Source organism: Rattus norvegicus, chromosome X, assembly GCF_036323735.1.
Source record: "Rattus norvegicus strain BN/NHsdMcwi chromosome X, GRCr8, whole genome shotgun sequence".
Taxonomy (NCBI): Eukaryota; Metazoa; Chordata; class Mammalia; order Rodentia; family Muridae; genus Rattus; species Rattus norvegicus.
The window spans coordinates 155,873,851-155,889,123 of NC_086039.1; the positions used below are offsets into that span (position 1 = coordinate 155,873,851).

At 48.9% G+C, this 15,273-nt stretch overlaps 1 protein-coding gene across 4 annotated transcripts in view; it reads left to right on the forward strand.

Annotated features, from left to right (window-relative positions):
* Positions 1–287: 287 nt before the first annotated feature.
* The window catches only part of Zfp185 (zinc finger protein 185), a 45,784-nt gene continuing 30,798 nt past the window's right edge, over positions 288–15,273 (forward strand). The window contains exons 1-10 of one of the 4 annotated variants that reach the window (XM_039100265.2): positions 288–471; positions 10,147–10,224; positions 10,391–10,514; positions 10,871–10,936; positions 11,835–11,873; positions 11,959–12,036; positions 12,570–12,656; positions 13,493–13,576; positions 14,461–14,544; positions 14,857–14,898. In XM_039100265.2, the coding sequence (XP_038956193.1) occupies positions 10,191–10,224; positions 10,391–10,514; positions 10,871–10,936; positions 11,835–11,873; positions 11,959–12,036; positions 12,570–12,656; positions 13,493–13,576; positions 14,461–14,544; positions 14,857–14,898 (638 nt within the window). In that variant the 5' untranslated portion in view covers positions 288–471; positions 10,147–10,190. Of the gene's footprint in view, positions 472–9,485; positions 9,521–10,146; positions 10,225–10,390; positions 10,515–10,870; positions 10,937–11,834; positions 11,874–11,958; positions 12,037–12,569; positions 12,657–13,492; positions 13,577–14,460; positions 14,545–14,856; positions 14,899–15,273 lie in introns of those variants that run through there. The other 3 variants (XM_006229520.5, XM_006229522.5, XM_017602422.3) reach the window with 3 other exon arrangements.

The following is a 15,273-nucleotide window of genomic DNA, read 5'->3' on the forward strand; positions in this document are numbered from 1 at the left end:
GTCCTCCTGGCCCCAGGGGTGGGAGCCCAAAGGAATTAGCCTGGAAGTTCTCCATGGCGGCAAAACTTTTTGGAGCTCTCTCTGAGCCTGGTGAGGGGAGCCCCAGCCTTGATTTCTCCAGCAGCTCCGTAGGGCGGAGCAGGGAAGCAGTGGGAGGACTGAGGACACTGGCGGGAGAATGTGCGGAATGTGCCAGGCGCATCTACCTACCCCAGGAGAGGGCAGAGGAAGGGGGCCGGCCGAGGGGAGGGGCGAGGGGCGAGGCTCTCGGCAGCCGGAGAAAACCTGTTTGTTCTCGGGCGGGCGGAGCCCATTCCGTGCCTCCTCGCGTCCCCGCGCGCTTCCCGCTGCGCCCCGCTCCAGGCGCCCGCTGACGCGGCCCCGCTGGGTCCAGCGCTGCCCACCCGAGGGAGCCCGCGCGCCACGACCGCACCTCTCTCTGCCCCTCACACAAGCCGGCACCTGTACCAGGTAGGGTTGTTGAGTCGCCGTCCTAAAGAAGTGACCCGACCACGGGGAGGCAACAAGGAGCACCCGGTTTGTGTCCTGGACACAAACCAGGGCCTCAATTTCCCTGCCAATAATTCATACTCGCTCCGAGCATCCCTTTTGCGGTTCCTGTCAGTGAGGCAGTACCCTCGGTTTCTGCTTTCCACTGCGAGTGAACAAACAGGCAAGGTTCCTCAGAGTGACCAATAAAAAGCAGGTGGCTCTCTGGCTGGCCTAGTCCCTCTGTCCTACTCATTTGTGGATGAGACTGGTTGTAGACTGTCAGCGGGGAGGGGAATGGGTGAGCATAGTTCGTGTGTTGCAAACATCAGAGAATCCCACATCCTCAGTAAAATGTGCCCATTTTGTAGATGAGGAAACTGATATACAGAGGCAAGCTTACTCAATAATCCAATCCCCTCACTGGCCTGGAGTCCAGAGCAAAGGGACTTGATAGTTTGTGATAGACATGTACTGGGCATTGGGCGACCTCAGGGCTGGGAAGGGAGCTGTTCATACTCAGACAGAAGGCGCCGAATCAAGTGTCACTGTGGTGTTATCAGCGGAATCTGCCGTGCACAGTCTCTGTGACTGGATTGTTTGTACGGGGGTAGGGGGAGCCAAGAGCCTCGTCCTCTTTGGAACTGCTTAGTGATAACTTGGCCTCTGGGAAAGGCTGAAAACTCAGGCCCTCCTGTCTGCTCTGCCACTTCCTTCTGCACTGTGGCACCTGGCAGCTCCACTGGTAAAAAAGAGAAGCCTACCAGGCTCCCCTTCCCCTCCAAGGCTGTGGAGTCTGTAAAGTTTGTTGGGAGTTGTATTCTCCATAAACCATTTGTACTGAGCCTTGACACTAATGTGACACCTGTTCTTGGTCTTGTCTTACCCTCATGGCTCTTTGGATTTCTAGTCATGGTGCCTAGACTAGGGCAGGAAGCAGGTTTCCACAGGCTGATAAACCTGAACAGTGGTGAGGGGCTTTTAATCAGAGAGCTGCCGTAGGAGGCTTATGAAGTTCTTATCTTCCTATGGCCTCAACTGGCTCATCTGCACAAACAGTGCCAGCTTGGGTGCCAACAAGTCTCCAGGGCACAGGTGCACACACCAGGTACAACTTGCTGGAGGGCTTTGGAGACTGTGCTATTCACTTCACCACCCTCAGCCCACTCACTACATGATTGGAAGGAACAGAACCATCCCAACTGACCTGTTCCCATCAATTAACAGCGCTGGCTGGGGCTCTGCACTCGGTGGAGTGGAACTGATAGAAGGTGCCTAGATCAAGGCTGAGTACACAACAGATCCTCAATATCTGTTCGTTTTCATCCTCTGGACACCCAAGAGTCAGTGACAAACGTGACTCATGACCATAGAGGGTGCTGCAGCTTTGAGAATGAAATGTGTTAATAGCTTCCTAAACCTGAATTAGGGATACAACCCAAGCTAGAACGATTAGGAAGGCTCCCTGGAAGAGAGAAACTTTGAATGAAAGTTGAGGAGGTCAAGAGGGAGAGGAGAGAAATCAGCCCCACATTTTACCAAGAAGTCTCTAGAGAGATAGGCTACTCCAGAAGGAGCTTTCGTCTGGATCATAACAAGACAAAGCCCTCCCAACTTGAGAGTAGTGGTTCCAGAGCAACTAGAGTGTAGCAAACTCTTTCCTCAAACTGCTTTGGGCTTTTTACGACCTGGTAGGGCAGAGACTCTGGACCTGGCTGAGGTGGGCATTGGTACCTGTTCCATGAACTGTTTTTAGTTGTGTGCCAAGAAAACACCCCCAATTCTGGCTTTGATGCAGAATTATGTTTGATGAGATCCAGAAGTTTGCCCTTCTCCTTTCTTAACGAGGCCTCCATATGTGACTGAGCCCTTTAGTTTAGATGTTGTCTCAAGCCATAACCTATACTGTGCTGGTTCACACATAACACAAACTTACTTTCTGCTTGCTAAACCTTGAGGCCCCCTTCATTGCCAGTTCTATAGTGACATGGAACAGAATCATTGCTGGGGATCTGGGGGAGCTGCTCTTGAGGGATGTGGTGCTTGAAGAAACTTCTCATATTACACTACAGACTTTGGACACCCATGGTTGGTACTGGGCCTGGGTGCAGACAACTTGTCTGGTTTCTTCCAAAGTAGGCCCCACTTCAGCTCTTGTTCCCATGACCATTGAGGAGGAACATTTCATCCTAAGTTCAACATTCTCCTTGTTCAATTCTCTGCTTGAATTGATCTTCACTGACCACACACTCTGCTATGGGCGATATATTGGATAGTTCATCCCTCTGATCTTCCCTCAGTCCCCTTAGCACATTGCCCTGGTCCTGGTATTAGCTGGTTCTCCGTTGGCATAGCTGGTATCAGTTAATTTTTCCCAAAGAGAAGCTGAGGCACAGAATGGAGGCCCTTCTCTTGTGGATCCACATGGAAATATTTGGCAGGTCTTTTCAGCTCACTGTCCCTGCTAGAGTGACCAAAGTAAGAGGGTGTGGGTGGGAAGACGGAGGGGGTCTGCGTAGAAAAGAAGCTAGAAAACACAAGACCTAGAGGTCTTGTGTATGTTGTTCTCCAGGGCTGATGTGCGACCTAAACTCAGAAGTGAGGAGGATAGAAGGAATCTGCAGCTTAAGCAGATGTCCCTGGGGAATTTATCTGCTGAAGAAACTTAATGGCTGCTTTCAGATACACTGTCTGGTCTTTTCCTGTGGGCAGTGCTCACTTCTTGTTTTGAGGAGAAGCTGGGAATTTGAGTACACAGAGCAGTTCTTTACTTACTTGTTAATGCCTGCTTTGTAGCCCCTCTTCTTGCACAGCTGCCCTTTGGAGGCCTTGGGAGGCTGTGGAGCTCTGCAGACATCCAAGATTCAGAAAAGCCTTGGCCTCTGGGGCCAGTGGTGAGCAAACCCACTCAATGGTGGTGGCTGTTGGTGGCCCTGTCTTTGGTTCCATCTGTGGGCACACCTCAGGCATGAGGCTCAGCCCTCTTGGGCTGATTCCTGTGGTGGTTGGCTCAGAACACCACTTTCTGATGAGTAAGTCACTTTCCCAGAGAGCTTGATGTGGCAGAAGGTTGCTATGGAGAAAGGAGGCACCAGGATTGCAGTCATACAAATGGGGATCCCTGTTGAAAATGCTGACATAAGGCATTGCCTGGTCTAGCCTATAAAGACAGAGTAAGAAAAAAACCACAAAACCCCAAAAGCAGACCTTGCTTAACCATTCCTGACCATGCGCACACTCAGCTCCTACTCATTCTTTCAATAGTTTAGGACCTGATCCAAGGGCACCTCCTTGGGAACTGCGGTACTCTGGCAAGGCCCGCAGGGCCTGTCTGTCTTTCTCTGACTCTCGTCTATCTTCCCCGCACCCAGCCTGATCTGTAGCTTTCTATAGGTGTCTGTTGCAGAAAAGAAAATGTGACCTTAGGCAAATGCGTTCTCCTCTCCTGGCTTCCATATTTTTATCCCAAAACGGGTGTAGTTGTAGAAGCAAGGGTGTGGTGAAGGGGATTTTGAGCTTGAGCTAGACAGGAAAGTATTAGAGAGAGCATAGAGGGCTTGGTGGGGAGAAGGCTGTAGAGAGAAACATTTTGGGGTGCTAGAAGAGCTGGTGGGTAGTTCTTTGCATCCTCAGTAGAGGATCACTTTCAAGAAGGTCAAAGGCAATTTTGGCCAAAGTTGGGAGCGAGTGGGGCTGAGTTCCTTTCATCACATGTCCTCTGGAAAAGGCTGAAGAGATGGCAGCCGTAAGGCCTTGGGATGCTCATGCAGGACGGAGGGTATTGATTCGAGGATCCCCAGCCCCTTTGACCTAATGACATGCCATGTGCAGATGGAGAGAGTAGTAGGGCTGGCTTGAGACCTTAGATTTTAGATTGCAAAAATAACCATTGTGATGGGAAGATATGAGAGGGGTGCCTAGGACTGTGGAGGAAAGCTTAGGAGTTCCTCTGCACCCTTTCTTGTAAAGTAGCTGCAGCGGTAACAATATTAACAATGTAAATAGCTCATATGGGGAGTTGGATCCAAGGTCTTGTTGAGAGCAAGATGATACTCACTATCCTCAGCAGGCTGGCCTCACCCAGATATCTCAGAGGCATCTCTAAGAGTTCTTCCCAGCAGCCCTTAGTGGTCCGGTAGGCCAAGGCACCCCTGAAGTAGCCCAGCATCTTCAAGCATTTTTAATACATCCCTCTGAGAGCCAGAAAATGGATACATGAGAATCTGGGGATTCTGGGGTCTTAGGAATGACAGATAGCTAAGAGTATCCCTTACCCCTTGGGGTTTCAGCTCCCTACCCCATTGAAAAGGACCTGACCAGCCTCAGACATCTTCCTCCCAGGATTCTTATAGCATAGACGCCAAGAAGTCTAGAATCTGGGATGTGGGGATGGGATGGTGGGAGGTAAAATTCCAGACTTTCATGCAGAAGTAATTTACCTGTAAAGCACATTTACAAATACCACCCCTCCCACCATGCTTGCTTTTTTTCCATATTACATTTTTCCCTCTGCAACCCAAGTCTCTTCCAACTCTTTTTTCCACGTAGTATACCTCCTTCCTGCTGCCTTGTTGGCCTGCAGGCAGGAGCTCCAGGGACTAGAGCATTGCAGACAGGCCATATACTCCTGCCAGGGGGGGGCTCAGCCTTCAATTCCTGGGACCTGTACACTGAGCAGCAGACCCAGGAACTCAGACTAGAGCCAGCTGCTGCTCAGCCTTTGCTCTGGCAGAGCCAGCTCTGTCTAAGGTCTCTAAATCACTTGCAACTAGATCTCAGCACCTCCTGGACTACTGACAATAGTGTCTCTGCTAGCTCCTTACGGTTGGAAAGCAACCCATCTGCTGATTGCTGCTGAGACTCCAGTGCAGGACAGTGGGAATCCAAATGCCCAGGGTTACAAAAACCTGGCCACAGGGAGCATGTTTCACAAATGGAACATTTCATCATTCCAGTCCTTTTGGCCTGGAGAGAGAATCAAATTGGCAGCTTGAGTGCTAGTTTAGGTCAGTCTGGGTCCAGTTTGTGGGCCAAGTGCATTCCTTGAGAAAGGATTGGACTAGCACAGCTAAGTATGCTGAATGTGAGTCTGGGGTTGAGGTCATGTTTCCTGAATTTTAGCATTTCTTAGCCCCTCATACTCCTATCAGTGACCTGGACTGAGAATCCAGTGCCTTTTCCACCCTGGCAAAGCCAGTATACCTGCTCATCCTTGCACTTCCCTGTGCAGCCTCTAGAGGGAGACTGCCACAGCCAAGATTTTCATTGCTATATTGGTCTTCCACCACATACAAAGCAGCAAGCTCTTCTTGGGCTCCATTGATGAGCAGAAAAGCTGCTCTAAAACCTCTGCTTTCCCCCACGGGGGGGGGGGACAGATACAAGGGCTCTCGGGTGCATTTTGAGAACAGGGCTTCCCCTAAGGCCATACTTGCATCTGTTGGCATAGGTTGGATTGGGCAAGAAGGGAGTGGTGGAAGTACTCTGGCCAAGGAGCTACCTAATCTGGCTGGGCTCTGGGGCTCAGGAAGTTTTGATTCTCAGAGATCCAGAGGCCAAACCAATCTCTTGCAGGACAGCCATAGAGGACAGCTATAGCATCAGGGGTCTGTTTCCCTTGCAGATTTTGATTTTTTGCAAATTTGGTCTTGCACCCATACATGGTGGTGAGGGACCAAGGTGCTATGTGGGGAGGAGGGTTTGCTCAGGCTGATAGAGCTAGTATGACGATGCATTGTTCTTCCCACAGACAAACTGTCTTCTCTGAGACTGCTCCTGACCCCCAAGCAGTGCCCATGCAATAGATTAACATTGGCTGCCTATATCCATCTTTAATAGCAAGTTGCTGGGAGATTGGGGCTTAGCACCATTTGCTACTATCCTTATGACCACAAGACTATGCCTCTGTGAGAGCAGGGGGAGCCTTCACCTCCAAACAACACAAAAGATGCTTGCGGGCAAAACTTTTCTATAATATGGCCCGGATGTCAGGCTGACTTTGGGCACCTACTGTGGGAATACCAGCCTTATTGGATTCATACAGATGTCACTTGATCCATCTGCATTTAGCCACTAGGTCACATGTTCTTGCTCTATCTTTCTAGTTTTTTCATGCTTAGGGAGTTCATCCAGGATTGAGATATGGACTCTGTATCAGGAAACAGAACTGTAGTATGATCTCTGTAAACCTGACTGCTCTCAGGGCCCCTGCCTTGGCAAAGCCAGAGATTGATCCCTGCAAAGCGTCTGCATGCCTGGAGAAGTGGAATTGGGCTTCCTCTCCACAACTTGGCATAAAGGATCACCGTTTATCTTTGAGAATGAAGCTCTTCTCCCTCCTACCTCTTTCTACTCTTACACTCAGATCAGTGTCTAGCACACAAGAGTGAAAACAAACCCCATTATCTATATCCTTAGGCAGCATCTCATTGTCACAGTGCACTAAAATAATCACTGATTTGTCTCTGTTGTTGGTGTATTTGCCTACCGTGAAGCTCTGGATTTAGGCCACAGCACTGCATAGACCAAATGTAGTGGTACACATACATATTCCCAGCACTTGGGAAATGTAAGCAAGTGGACAGAAGCTAACTGTCATACTGGGCTACATAGTGAGTTGAGGCCAGCTGGGGAATGGGTGAATGAATGAATCGATGGATGGACGAATGCCAGCCTGGGAGAGTGAATAAATGATTGAAAACAAAATAATGTTAAAGACTTTGCTTCTTTCTCACTCCCAGTTAATCTCTACTTGACATCTAGCCTCAACTACGGTTTCTTAGTGTGGGAGCAAATTTTGGGCGTCCTGACCTGTCTCTTTCTTCCAGTGAGCTTCCCTAGTCTTCATTCTACTTCAGCAGTGATCTTTTTCTTTGCTGTTTCTCAATAGAGCATATCAAATAACCCAGGCTGGACTTGAACATGCTGTGTAGCCAAGGATGACCTTGCACTTCTGATCTTACTGCCACCATCTTCCCTGTGCTAAGAACACAGGAATTTACCATAGACCTAGTTATGTGATGGCGAGAATGGAACCCAGGACCTTGCAGATGCTCAACAAGTAGTGATCCAACTGCAGTACATTTGTCGTCCCTTTCAGGTTTACTGTCTTGTTGGAAGGGGAATTGGATTTCCGAGATCAGTCAGGTCTGAGGGAAAGCTGGTGACATGGAAGCCCCAGCCCCAGACCTTTCTGGCACACATCCTTGCTCCTTTGCCTGGGGAGTGTTGTAATTTGAGAAGTGGCTTATTTGGTTCTAATGTGTTAGGAAACTTCTAGACAACATGGCTATTGAATCTATCAAAGGGAAAACTCATAAGTTCTGGGTTTAGTACAAGGCCTAGCATAGATGTGGCTGCTATAGTGGGGATGAGCTTCACCTGCTTGCCCAGTTCCTGTGTGGAGGAAACCGGTAGCCACAGTCTCTGGGGTCTTGGAAAGGAGTATTTCCTTGAGGTGCCTTACAGAAAATAAGTTAAGACAGCAAAAAAGGCCTAGTGTATTGGAGGGACCAACAGGGGCCATTTGCTTTCATGCAAAGAGGAGAGGGGCTGTCTAAGGTTTTCACACTTGTTAGCATGAAAAGACCGAGGGACTGAAGGCTCAGGCTTTAGTGGTCTGCATACAGGCACTGACTCTCCCATACATTCTGCCTCATGGAGTCACTACACATGCCTGTTAAGATGCAAACTGCTGGGTTTATACAACCATAAGAGCAACTGAACTCTGATGTGGCAGCTTTAGTGCCATGATGAGGTTCCATTCCTGGCATGTAGAAGGTTCAGCCTGCCTGGACTGCTCACTTGGTACAGTTTATGGGAGAGCAGGCTCTTGCTGATGTGGCTAATTTACTTTGGTCTTGGCCTCCTTCCCTTCCTCCTTTAGTGTGCCCCCCCACTTCCATGGAAACATATCCAGGTCCTGCCAGCTGAACTAGGTCAGAGACTAGCCCTGGAGGGACCCAAGGGTTGGCAGACCCCAGGGAGAAAGGCCTGTCTGCCTTAGCACCTCCAGAGCCTTGCTTTCTATCCTGTCCACACCTCTGAACCTCCCAGGCTCTCTTTATGTCCAAAAGATCTAGTGTAGTTATTAAGGGCAATATCCAAACCCACAGTCTAGGCCTTTCCTCTTCCTCAGCTTTGGGTCTCTCAGCCTGGAGAACAGACTATGAGGAAGCTGTTGGCTCTAACCAGAGTCTCCTCATCTGATGCTGAGGCCACTCCTTAGCACTGGGTTCTTGTGAGGAAACAGGATGAGGAGCCAACCTCAACTAGGTCTGCAAATACCCACTTTGTCCTGTACTGATTAAAGAACACTGGCTGGCTGTCTTCCAACAAACAGATTTAAAGTCACTACAACTTGACTTACGTCAAGCTGCCCAATGATATTCCTGACTTGACAGCAGTCCAGAAATGTAGATCATTTCATTCTCATCTTACAGGTGATAAAACTGAGGCAGCCCAGAGAAATTAACTGATTTGTCCAAGGCCTGACAGCTAGTGTAAGAAAGATGGTCGAGTGCTAAAACAGCTGGTTCCCTGAGCCCTTGCCCTACCTCCAAGTCATTTTGCCTTTTCTCAAAGGTGATGTGCCTGAGATGTGCTTCAGTCCTACTGTCTGGCTCAGCGCCATCCTCGTCTCCATGACATCGTTAGAACGTCTTTATTACCACCAGCTCCCTTCCCCAGAGTCTTTCCATTAGCACTGTCTGTGGGCTACTCTTAATAACTGACTAGAGCAGACAGTTCTTGACCGCCCACAGGTTTCCATATTCTCCAGGTGAGCAGCCATGGCTATAAAGGTAGGTGGAATGTGTGCTTAGTCCTTGCCCTCTCATACATTCTGAATTCCATTGAGTCTTTTCAACCCTGATACCTGCAGGGGAACCTGCATGATCTTGGTGTGCTAAGATCACACCAGGCTCATTTCACTATTATGATGTCATACTTGAGGCTAGGTGCTAGGCTAGAGAAAATATATTCATTTACTTCTGGAGACTCAAAAGCATAGCAATAGTACCATCTTAGTCAGGTAAGGATCTCATGGTTGGCGGCACTCCAGTGGCAGGCAGAACCTGCATTTGTGAGATGGAAAAAGGCAGGGAGAAAGCAGAGCTGGGCCACGCTTGTGTTTTGATAGCAAACACTCATGAGAACGAACCAGTTTCTCTCATGACGTGAATTCCATCACACAGAATTATGATTATAATTATTAATAAGTATCTAATCCAACTGTATTTTGTGTAAGGGGGTGGGGATGGGAATGGGTGTGGATGTGTGGGTGAAGGGGCTGAGTATGGATGCACATGTGTGCACATGTTGAAGTCAGAGATCAGGATCAGGTGCCTATCACTATTTGCCTTATTTTATGAGATAGGGTCTTCTAGACTGGCTGGCCAGCAAGCCTCAGGGATCCTCTTGTCTTTGCCTTCCGAGTGCTAGAGCATAAGTGTGTGTTACCATGGCCAGCTCTGGCTGAGTCATTTTTCTATTCCCCAAAATTTCACTTCTTAAGTGTCCCCTCTTAATACTGCCATATTTGGACCAAGCTTCCAACACAAGCGCTTTGAGGGGACAAATCACATCCAAACTCTAATGGTGACCCACAAGTCATTACAATTCATGTATTGACAGATCTGTGCATGTCTTTGTTCCCAGGAGCCCACTGAATCCACTAATTGCAGAACTGAAAGATAAACATCATGAGTATTTCTTCATTAGGAGATATTGGAAAAGGTAAGTCTGAGTGCCGTCTGCCTAAAATATCCCAGGCAAACCCCTAGAGGGCCATGAACTCTGCCCATGCAGCTAATGGATGATTTCAAAATGGGTGGGCTGGCAAGGGCCATGGAACTTGGGGCTGGAGTCCCCTGTTTAAGGCTCTTAGCTTTGCCCCTGCCAGGGAGGCCTTTACCATCAGGAGAAGAGGAGCGCAATAATATCCTAAAACAGATGAAAGTACGAACTACACTGAAGGGTGACCAGAGCTGGATCACCAAGCATGACAACTCTGAGGACCATACCAAGTAAGTCCAGGACACAAGGCCAGAGGGGAAGGCAGAAATAGTGGGAGCAATGTGACCTGGCCCTTCCTGGAGATGCCCAGGACGTCCCACCATTTAGAGCTCAGTCAGGCTGTGTGTCCACTGGCCAGCCAGGTGACATTAAAACTTGAAAACCTAAACACAGCCACAAATATCACAATCCTATGTGCTGATCAGTGAGGCATGTGTAGTCACATACTTACTGTAAAGTGGGTCAGGAAAGGGGATGGTGAGGTGCAGTGCTGGTACACAGCAGGCTAACTTTGGGATAGAGCCATAGGGGTAAGAGGTGGGGTGGAGCATGGAAGCCACTATTTTCAGGGCCTGTCTTTCTGCAGAGAGCCATTGTCAAGTCAAAACCGAGCTACATCCTTCTCATCTGTGAGAGACGAATCAAATGTCAGGTAAGAGGCTTTACATAGCTGACTCTTAAGTGGACCACAGGAACTCTTCTGCAAGGAAGGTGTAGATCTCACAGAGAGAACACATAGGGAGCATGAGTTGAGAATGGCATGAAGGATCTTTAGTGAGTCATTTGTAATGTTCTTTGAACTTCGTTTTAGTGTTTCTGCAACTTGGCCATCTCCAAGAATCTGCTAAGAACAAGGTGTATAGGAGTGAATGCTAGAGTTCTGTGGTACCCTTAGACCTGATCCACTGTTCCAGCACAGGGCACTCATGCTGAATAGAACGTTCTACTGAGTCCCTTGTCATCTTTCCAGCTCTTTGGAGAGGCCTACCTTGAACCTGAGATTGCCCCTTCTCTCACTATTTCTAGCATGTTCTCCTTAGTGCTCCCAAGTCTTCTGAACCCCATCTGTCACTCAGCTGTTGACCAAGCCTTCTGCTTTCACACTTCCATTGCTACTTGGGAGTGAGTGCCCCAAAGGCCAGAGGAGTAAACATTCTAGAGGAGTGGGAAGGGAAGGCCATAGGGTTGAGGTTAGCCTGGGCTCTGACCAAAGGACTTTCAGTATGATCCAGGAGAGAACGGAATGATCTCTCCTTCAAGTGCCCTGGTGCCTGGCAAGTCAGAAACTTCTAGAACTCTGGAGTAAATGTCCAACCATAAAGCAAGTCTGGCCTGGTACCTACTATAAGTTAGGCAATGCTCAGCATGGCTATGGAGGGGTCAGCCATGGCAGTGTTCCTGGGAGAGACTGAAGGAGAGATAAGGTGGAGTAGACTGGCCACTGTATTAGGATACCTATCAGCTGTTGTAGTTGGAAATAGGATGGAATAAGTGGTCTGAAATCTATAGTAAGGCCACAATTCCCTTTATGTCTCCTTTTCTCTTGGCAGGTCTCCAAACACAAGAGCTCCAGCTGGTTATATCATCCGGTAAGTCACTTCCAGACCCTACCTGCATCCTCATGCCACTAGGGCCACACTCAGACTTTTCAATATCTTCTGCTGTCTCTTGTAGGGGAGTGTTCACCCGAACAATAGATAGTTCTTCTCACTCCCAGCATCACCCTTCTAAGACCAATGGCGCTGCAAGAAGGTACATCCTGGCTAGATGGTCAATAGGAAGGTTGGGAGAGCCTTGTCCTGAGTCAAGTCTGAAAGAGGGCTAGCAAAGCAGTAAGGGAATGTCCTGTCTGGCTTTTTCCCAGTGACAGAGGCTGGGAGGGGGAGGTCCTCACCCAGGGAGAGGGTTGTGGACAGAGATGTAGATTGTGCCCACACATCTTCATTTTATTTACCCCTGATCCCCTTGGTCTCACAGCAGGCACCTTGCACTTGCCAAGGGCATTGAGCCATGTGCTTAGTTCACCTTTCCAGTATGCCAAGGCGTCATGTTTCCTAAACACCTGGGTATTAGTCAAAACTGGGGCACTATTGGAGAAGATATGGAAGAGAGCCCAGTGGGCTCTTTCCTACTCAGTTGGGTCTGCCTTACTCAGAATGCCTGGCAGGGACAAAAGGAAGAGTCTCCCAGTGGCCCCTGTTCTGTCTCTCTTGGGCTGTGTTGGTAAACCTAGAGGTAAGGGGGGGACCTGTGGTTAGGCAGATAGAAATGTCTTGCTCTTCTAGTGCTTCTGGGCAGCTGGGAACAGCTAATTCTGGTCGTCCTCTTCAGTCGCCTGGCTATAAGATGACTACAGAAGATTATAAGAAGCTGTGAGTATACAATGATGCCAGATACCAGACCTGCTGAGGGCAGGTGGACTCTTGCCTCTGAGCACAGCCCAGGGAGAGCTATTCCTAGTGGCTTAACAACCCCTGCCAGTTATAGATGCAGCCTGGAGCAAGGGATGATAAAGCTCTAGAAAAATGAATGGCCATGCTCAATATACTTCTTGTAGGAGGCAAAGCAAAGACTGTTGTGAGCTTCTGGAAGGAGCATAGGGGTCTAGACAGTGGAGCATGACCCATAGCTATGGGGCCTGCTGCTCACTCTCTGGGTTTCCTAGATGAGCTTCCCTCCCCATTCATGTCTCAGGTTCTTGGGCTGGGCTGGGCTGGGCTGGGCTGGGCTGGGCTGGGCTGGGCTGGGCTGGACTGAGCTATGCTTTGGAGCATGATATTTCTTACATTGCCACTGTCCCCATAGAGTATTGATGTGGGTATTTTGTATGTAAAGCTGAGCTTCCCTTGAGGTTCCTTCCAAGGGCCCCTAGACTAGGAGTGGGGCTCTAGACAGATGTCTAGATTGTGCCAGCACTTCCCAGGAGTCCACATCTTTATACAGGTTATTCCTTGCCCGCATCATTCTGTTTCATGGCATAGCTGGCAGGCATTTCTAGGCAAGTAGTGAAACTGCAGTTGGCTGCTGAGGAACCAAAATCAGGAGGAAAGAGTACTGGCTTTTAATTGGGAGCAAGTGGCATGAGCTAAGGCTCAATGTTGCAAGAGCAATGTTAATACCATTGACAGTCAATAAGTCAAAGATGATAGCTTGTAGCAGAGGACAGGAAGGACACGAAGGAAGAAGAGCCCGCATCTCTCCCCCACAGAGCCCCGTACAACATCAGGTGCAGCTCCGTATCAGGGACTGAGGAAGAGGAGGTGCCATTCACCCCAGATGAGCAGAAACGGAGGTGACGGTGTTTATTATGGGCTTACCCATGGGCAGGGCAGGGGCCAGAGTCTTCACAGATTGCTGAAAAGAATCATTATGAGTTAGAGTACAAAATGCATAACACATAAATCATGAGGACACCCCATGTCTTTCCAGAAGTCTAGGAACAATCTCTCAGTGCTGGACTAGACACTTCTGAGACCCTTCTAGAAATAGAATCTAGGAAACACAGGTCTACTAAAAAAAAAAAAAAGACTCATGTGTAGATTCTCAAGGAACTTGAAAAATATGCAGGGCAAAGCACCCTAGAAAGGCTGTTGCATCCTGCCACCTCCGGGTTTGTTGTGTTTGCAGTGCTCTTTGAATGCAGGAATGGATCCAGAGTTTCAAATGCCCCTTGCTTAGAAAGAAGGAACCCAGCTAAAGGCCAACATCTGCCAACCCATATGTGGTTTAGGAAGCATAGTGACAACTCATTGCTAAAGGCCCTGGAAAGCTGTCAGTTCTGTGCAAAAAGACCACAGTTGCATGAGGCCTGAAATCTGGTGGCTCCTACTGAATGCTGCCCTGTTACCTGCTTAGGTGTGTGCATTTAGTAAAATCACCAGAGCAGTGGCTAGGCTCAGTCAGTGATGGAGTATCTCAGCAGCTACTTGTCTGGGTTGGGAGAGTCAATGAACCAATGTGAAGATGTCAACATTCCTGGGTGGGGGTGGGCACACTAAGTAAGGGTCCTTCCCCCATATCTTTGTCTCTCTAAATAGTTCTTAAAGCAATGCTACCCTGGCTTATCCTTCTCAACTCCATGGTATACTCCTAAGTCAGCCAGTGAACATCCTGGGCTAGACTGACAAAGAGGCTAGGCTGATACCCATCCAATACCGCCCCCTTATACTACCCCAGGTCCCAAGCTGCAATTGGTGTTCTCAGGAAGACAGCACCACGGGAGCACTCTTACGTCCTTTCAGCAGCTAAGAAGACCACTAGGTGAGTTGTCCAGGAATGGGGCCTGTGGGGTTAAGCCTGCCTTGGCTAGTACTGACTCCATGTCCTGGGCTCCTTCTCCTTTGCTTGGGGCTTCAGCTTTCCTTTGACTAGTTAAAGAATGAGTTAATTACCTCCATGAGAGTTCCAGTTTGAGCTTCAGGGCTCTCAGATGCATTTCTTAGAAAGATAAACAAACTAAAATTAGGTAAGGTCCTGAGAATTGAAAAGGTTCTGACCCTCTTGGGAAAGGGGCCAAGATGACACCTGCCCTTGAGCTTTCTCCAACGTGTCCCCATTCTGTTTCCTTTCTAGCAGTCCTACCCAGGAACTACAGTCGCCATTTATTGCAAAAAGGTAAGTATCAGCAAGGAAAGCCTCAGGAGCCAGGTGCTATCCAGACAGAAAGCCTGCTGTCAGTAGGGAATGCTGGGGAAAGGAGGGCAGCTCTCTCTGAGCAAGAAGAGTCATGTGATACCAACTCAGGCATCTTTCTGGAGGCCAGGTGAAGACCTGAGTGACTGGTGACACATATGTCTCATTTAGCCAGTTCCGTGCAGTTAGGAGACTGGCTGAGAGAATGCTTTTGCTTAGGGCTGAAGGGGCCTTAGCAGATGGCCTCACTTCTTCCACAAGCTGGTAGGCACCAAGAAACCAACATAACAAGAGTCCTTGCTCTTGTCCTGCCCTGTGTTCTCCTGTCATCCAGAACTAGGACCTGAACCACCAAGA